At 45.1% G+C, this 7484-nt stretch overlaps 1 protein-coding gene across 1 annotated transcript; it reads left to right on the top strand.

The window, feature by feature from the left end:
• Positions 1-2827: 2827 nt before the first annotated feature.
• On the top strand, positions 2828-5974 carry SNTN (sentan, cilia apical structure protein; the record flags this gene model as incomplete). The annotated part of the gene is made up of 4 exons (XM_080625485.1): positions 2828-2937; positions 3558-3592; positions 3978-4117; positions 5816-5974. The coding sequence occupies 4 exons, from the start codon at positions 2828-2830 to the stop codon at positions 5972-5974; spliced, it is 444 nt and encodes a 147-aa protein (XP_080481611.1).
• Between the last annotated feature and the right edge of the window lie 1510 nt (positions 5975-7484).

Here is a 7484-nt window from a genome sequence, read left to right on the forward strand (position 1 = left end):
CAGGGATATTAATCCCTACAGCTGGTACAGCTGGTTAAATCCTCCACTGACCTGTGCTGGGTTGTGTCTCCTCTTTGCATGCCACCATGCAGAAGAGAAGAAGGTCCTTCCCCAGTAGGGGCATCACAGGTTGTGGCTGGTGTTGAGACCAGCCACAGCGAGGGCATTAGACCTGCTCCTTCTGCTGGCTTTTCCCATGTTAAGGAATTGATTTCAAAGGGATGGAGCAAAAGGAAAGTGGTATTAGGCTGTGACAGCCAGTTCTGTTTTGGTCTAAGATGATGGGGGGGGGCTTCTCAGTCTTGGCTCTTTGGAAAAAAGTACACATATCACATAAGATCAAAATGACCATATTCTGGTCACAAAGAAATCAAGCTATGCATAGAATCATCATAGAATCACAGACTGGTTCTGGTTGTAAGGGACCTTAAAACTCATCCAGTTCCAAGCCCCTCCCATGGGCAGGGACACCTTCTACTAGAGCAGGTTGCTCCAAGCCCCGTTCAACCTGGCCTTGAGCACTGCCAGGGATGGAGGTGTTTTTCCTCCCTGCGTGCAAGTTAGCATCACTTCTGCATTTGCTGAAGGGTCAGCTGAAGGAATGAAGTCTGGGCGGTTAATGGTGTGACTGGAACTCCTGGTTTAGGAATTCCCTTGTGTCTCTGTGCCTCCTGCCCTGGGCATGCCCACACCTGCCCAGTGCTGTAGGGTCATCTCTAAGGGAGCCAGGGCTCCATCACACACCACTGTTTCGCAACATAGGACTTCCTGGATTGCACAAAGTACTTTAAAAAGGGTGAGAAAACTCTGGGGAAATACCAGAAGTGAAGCAGGGGCTGAAGCTTTTTGTAGTGGCAATTATTTTAAGTGAACTGCCTGTAAAGATTTTGCAGTTTTAGGTGTCAGGTCGCTTATTTGGGGCAGACAATATTGTTAATGTGTGAAGCATGCTAAAAATTGACCAATAAAAGCACCTGAATATTTCAAACATAAATAGTGTGTATAAAAATAGATAGAGAGCAGATGGCTTAGCTCCCTGCACACCTTGCTGACCAGAATACTTGAGCAACACATACAGCCAAAATCTTGCCGTCTTTGAAGCTGGTCATCTGCAAAGGCAAGGTTTATCCTTATGTTACCCTTTATCTGTTAGGCACTAACACTGCTGCCTACGCTGATTAGTGTATCCTAGAGGGATAATGCACCCTGGGCTTGTTTGAACTTGTTAGTACCTAAGCAAAGCAAATCATCTGGTTTAGAGCTCAGGTTCTCAGGAGTCGGTTAGATTAAAAAGGCTGCGTGCTGAAATCTGATGTACAGTGGAAAGAGCCCAAAACACAGAGGGCTGGGTTTGCAGCCAGCTCTCAGCACTGCTGGTGGCTGATAAACATGTAGCAGAGGCTGCTTCTCATTCTCATTTTTACCTTGGACGCTAAGACCAAACACCAGCATCCTGCGGATTAAGTGGGATGTAAGGCTTTTCATGCCTCCTTGTATGGTTCAACAGATGCGAAAGGGAATTATCACTTCAACATGATATCAAGACTCTCTCTCTTTCTTTTTTGCTAGCTGATGGCATATTACTAAGCCTGAATTCTTGTTTAATTTTAGTGTGTTAATTGATGGGATAATGAGCATTGATTATATGTGTTTTGGCTGCGTCATTGCAATTACAGGCTCTGTTTTATTCATGAGCCAGTCCTAAAGAATGCACTAGAGATCTAAGACAGCTTAAACCTCTCAGAAAAAGGCTCTGAATTGTTTGAGTAATGACACTCTTAGATGGAAAATTAAAGGTTCTCTTTTCCCATGCTTTTTAAGATAATTAAAATCCAGGAACAGTAAGGTGGTGAACATCCTTATTCATTAGTCTTCAGTAATTTAGCTTCTACTAACTGAGGAAAACATTTTAATTCTCCAGGCCATCTGTTGCAGTCTCCTTTGTACGTCCTGTTACATAAAGTCTCATCCTGGGTAGTTTTAGCATCAGCATTGTATTCTTTCATCAGGAATGATAAGCTGGGTGAGGCAGTTGAAGTCACTACCTATTAACAGACCACCCTGGGATTAAAAGGGCTGCTTGGTCTTTTAGGTTCAAGTTATCCCATCTAGACACCTCTGGGTTTCCGTGCATGGAGACAGGCAGTGTGACAAGATGTGTGTTTTCTAAAAGCAATATCCATGCCAATAAATAACAAAGTTCATCAGAGCTCTTCCAGTTCCTCAACGTGCGACTGCTCTGCCATATGGCTCCGTGCTGGTTTTGGAAGCAGGTAGTATCCGCTCACATAGAAACCAAAGCAGAGGCTCTGTGCTGGATGCTGCTTTGCAAGAGGTTCAGAGAAAGAACAAATCTCTTTGCTCTGCATTGTGGAATAAATATTAGAGCAGGAGTGTGCTCACCTGGGATAAATGCTGCGTTAGGAAATGGGATTTCTGACTATCTATTGGAACAACTCACTTTATAGCTTTGGGCAAGTTACATTAGCCCACACTAGAAACATTTCCCATTGAAATGATAATGTGTATAGCTCAATGGATTCAGGTTCTTAAGTTATTCCTGATGCAGTTACATCCCTACAGATCTAAGAGGATTCAGGTTCCATTAATTTGACTTGTTTCTGTCAAATTCTCACATCAAATCAAAGCCATGCTGCTTGTCAACAGGGGCTTCTTCAGACCCATGTGTTTAACCAGCTCCATGATCACCAGATAGTGTTTCCATTATTGATAAGGCAGGGCTGCAAGCTTCCACAGGGTAGAGCTTGAATTCACCTGCTTGTTATTACTCAAGTTGCTTAGAGATCACAAACACCCTGGCCTCGAGATGTGTGGCTGCAGAGCCAGCGTCTCCAGTACAAAGCAGAGCTTGGTCAATAACCCAGCTCCTGCACCCACCAAAAAGGGCCCTTTGGCTGCAGCAGACATGTCCAAGCGGTAAGTCATCATTTTGCTCTTTGCATCTCAGGTGATCTGCCATTTGACTTGAAGTTCATTATCTGGATGTATTTGCTTCTGTTACAAGCAAAATCTTCTGCTGTGTGTTGGCTGCTCTGTAAGTATTTCTGGCCCTTTAGCTAAAGTAAGCAGACTCTATGTTTTAATAGGAAGCAGGGAGGTGCTGCTCACTGATGTAAGTCCTGCTGGAAATAAAAGCTACATGTCTGCTCCAAACTGGGAGCACTGGTGGGCAGGGTATGATGGACCCCTCTGTTCTTCCCTGGGGACGGGCTTAAAACTGGGAAGCTCTTTCAAGTCCTAAAGAAATGGCTTAAAGGATGTTGCAATGCCCCTCTCTGAAAACCATTTAATAAGCACCTTTAGTAACAACTCCAGGCTCCTTGCTTAGGTGAGGAATTAGGAGCTGTGTGATGCTGAGTGCTGCTTGTAAAGACCATTTTCCTTTCAGTTGTGAAGAAAAGCTGGTCTCCCCTGGGAAGCCCTGAGTTTCTGGGGGATTAAACAAAACAGAAATGAGCAAGCTTACTCATGGAGAAACTATATATGCACACAATTCACCAGGTGATAACTGTGCCTTTCTTCTCTCTCCTTACCAGCATACCCATAGCCAAGCAGCTGGCATCAATAAAAGGTAAGGGGACCTATTCATTGCCTCTTTGGGTTCAGGTCCTCTTTGGCCAGTAAATCTGGTGATTTAGCAGGGGTGCAGAGGCCACGCAGACCCTCAGCTGACGCAAAATAAGAGGGGTAAGAGTAGACCTGATGGGTCTCATGTGTCACCCTGCATTGCTGCCCCAAAAGCTTCCTCTCAGGGTGTGTTTCCATGGGACATGAGGTGTGTTGCTGTCCCGCTCCAAATAAAATCTGGACCAGGTCCTCTGTGGGTATAAACAGCTTCAGTCTCATTAACTTTAATTAAACTACACAGATTCCCCCACACTCAGGATGGTTCTGACAGATTCCTTTAAATTATAATGCCACCTTTTCTGATAGTCTGATAACTTCCCCCCCCCCAGCTCTAGGAAAAGGCTCAGACCTTGAGAAAGCTTTTGCTACGGTGGCTTTGGTGTACAACAACTTTGCTGACTCTGAGGGCAAGGTCAGCAAAGGTGAAACCAAAAGCTTGCTGCAAACCCAGTTTGGGGGTTTCATACAGGTGAGGGGAACTGTGGGCAAGAGGGTGGTGGTGGGATGGCACTGATTGGGTGGTTTGGGTACAGACATGGCACCTCAGGCTCTGTTCTGCGCCTGGGCATCACTCCACGGGGCAATGTCAAATGAAACCTCAGTGATTCAGTACAAACACTGCTAGTGAATTAGCTCTTTTATGCTGATGCTGGGCCTAACACAGGGCTAAAGGAGGAGAGGCACAATAAATTACAGTTGATGCGCTTGTTTGTGGGGTTTTCTTACAAGAAAATATGGATTTTTGGGAGAAAAACAAAACAAAAAACCTCAGATGATGACAAGAGACTGTATTTATGAAAAGAAGAAACCAGCATAGAATCACAGAGTAGTCTGGATTGGAAGGGACCTTAAAGCTCATCCAGTCCCAACCCCTGCCACGGGCAGGGACCCCTTCCACTGGAGCAGCTTGCTCCAAGCCCCTGTGTCCAACCTGGCCTTGAACACTGCCAGGGATGGGGCAGCCACAGCTTCTCTGGGCACCCTGTGCCAGCGCCTCCGCACCCTCACAGGGAAGAGCTTCTGCCTAAGATCTAATTTAAATCTACCCTATTCTAGTTTAAAGCCATTCCCCCTTGTCCTGTCATCCCATGGCATTTAATGAGGTGTTTGGTAGTTTGCCAGAGCACTGGCCTGGTACCAGGAGAGCCAGCCCAGTGCTGCAGAGCTGCAACACTGTGGTCACTGGTGGGACTGCAGGGAATAAGGGAGCAGAAAGCACCTCTCCATCAGTCACCCACCCGGGGTGTTTATGGCAGCTGAGTATGGTGAGAAACAGCTATACCGGTACTCAGGTTAGATATAAGGGAGAAGTTCTTTCCTGTGAGGGTGCTGAGGCACTGGAACAGGCTGCCCAGAGAAGTTGTGAACGTTCCATCCCTGGCAGCGTTCAAGGTGGTAGGAAAAACAATGCAGGACTAGTAAAAAGAGCTCAACTCAGTAAATGAGCTGTTTAGGACATTCTTGGCAATACCTTTGCTTCCAAGAATAACAAAATAGTGTGACTGGTTGGGAAGGGGGACTTGGCAGCTGGTTAGAAAATAGGTTCCTTATGGAAAATGATGTGAAAATTTCAATAGCCAATCAAATCTGGAGTTTGTGATGTTTTGAAGATTATTAAGCTAAAAAATAAATCCTGTAGCTTTTTTGTTTCTTTTATGTATAAAGAAATACGAATAACAGGCATGATATATACTGTCAATAATCCCTTCCATTTCAACAATAATGTCTAACAGGGCAGAGAATAGAAGCTATGGAAGTTACGCCTGTAAAATCAACAGTTTCTGAGGTGTTTGCAGTATATATATGAGAAATGTCTTGAATGTGAAGGTAGGAGGGTGGGTTGGTTTCATCAAGACACAGGACTCCATTTTTCCCAGCAGTTACCTGCTGCAGCATCATCCCTGCCAGATTTTCAGCCATGACGAGGTGTCTTTAAAGATGTATTCTGCGACCGGTTTTTCTCCTCACTGATTACGATAATAGTTCTGTCCGAGTTTCTTGGGATACCTTTAGAAAAACTAATATGAATGTGGGCACAAAAACCTGAATGGGAATATAGGAAAATACACAGACTTTTCTATAGGTGTCTTTCTGTATGATGCAATACAAAAGGAACTTCTTAATAATTTTTTTTTCTTCATTTTTTCCCATTTAAAATCCTCCATAGGGCCAAGAAAACAAACCAAAATACCAGGAAATCATTTCTGCCCTGGATGAGGAGCCGGAGAACAAAATTGATTTTGAAGACTTCATGATCTTGTTAGTCAGCCTCACTCTAATGTCTGACCTGCTGCAGCAGATCAGAAACATGAAAACCACAAAATGAGCAGTGCTTTAGGAGAAGAAAGGGCTTGGTGCTTCATAAGGGAAGCAGGCGAGAAGCACAAGCAGAGGTAACACTGAATGCCTGGATACTCTGTTCTGATCTCTTTATATGGAATAAAGTCTTGTCCGGACCTGGCTGATCTCACTCCTCTATACAAATGATCCATGGAGTGAAATGTTGGTGCTAAGGGCTTCATGTACATGCTCTGGGATGGTGTGCTGACTGCATCTCAGTGGGCCCTGAGGCCTCAACACCAGGTAGCATCAGGGTGCAGCCCCCAGCCCAGCTTAATGCTGGGGAAAGGCAGCCTGTGCTCTCCCAGACCTCTCCATCATCTCCCACCCCATTGCGCGGAAATGATGGGGAAACTGCCTCAAAAACATGCAGCTCCATCTCTCTTCAGGGCACAGCACTCACATCATGGCCAGTCAGCTTCCCAGCTGTTACCCCAGCCCTGAGAGAGTGATACCAGGGATGGTGAAACCACAATTGGTAGCGACCACAAATCTGTTACAGCATTCAGTAAATAATGACTTCATCCTGTATGATTTGCAACCCGTCACTGACCCTCCTGAGAGAAGTATTTATGTGTGTTTATTTCCTCTTCCAGCTCACCTTTTCATTGAGGGATCACTATGGGAGGAATTTCAGGTCCAGCATTTGCAGTGTTGCTTTGGCAGTGCTGTGATTGCACCAGCACTGAGGGGCTGACTTAGTTAAACATGTCAGTCAGCTGAGCCTGTTGGTTCATCAGACTGTGAAGAGGACAAACCAGATAAGCTAAGAATGGCCCAGACTAATGATGGTGAGGAATAAGGGTGGCCAATAATGTGTTTGTATTGGAGCTGAGTGATAATTGGCCACCCAGCCATGGGCTTGGTGAGTGCCAGAGCCTCAGTATTAAATGTTCACCATCCTAATCTTTGTTTCAATTCCTACCTATGAGATCCCAGCTCAGAGCTAACATTTAGCCCAATGACACCCCTTTGGTGCACAAAAAGCAGTCTCTTCCCCCAGGAATAGAATGTCATCTGTAAGAATTTAACAAGCCTCTACCAAGAGAGATGAGTGAGCCAGCGGAACATTGCAACCCTTTTCATTGTCTCTTCTTCCTTGTCTGGAAAGGAGAAGACAAGAATGATTTAGCTTTGGTGCATAATTTTTTTTAAGAGGAAGGGATCAAAAGCATTGGTGTTAAATGAGGGAAATTAATGCCAGCTGAGTAACAAGATCTAACTTCTTGACATAAAAAGGCTCTCAGTGCTCCCAGAAGCTAAGAGGATGCTTTGTAATGGATTTTGGTGCAAAGGAAAGGCAGCAGGAGGCCGGCAGCCGTTTGTTTTGAGAAAGACGGGTTGTGTCTTTGTGCTATATTGGATGGAGCTGAGAGATGAAATGCAAATGGATGCTGCGGGGTTTGAAATGAGGCTCAGCAGGTAAGGTGCTGCCCCATGGGGTTTGGCCTCAGTCAGGACATGGCTAAATGTTCACAAATGGGCCTCCTACAAGT

This window comes from Psittacula echo (assembly GCF_963264785.1).
Source record: "Psittacula echo genome assembly, chromosome: 9".
Taxonomy (NCBI): domain Eukaryota; kingdom Metazoa; phylum Chordata; class Aves; order Psittaciformes; family Psittacidae; genus Psittacula; species Psittacula echo.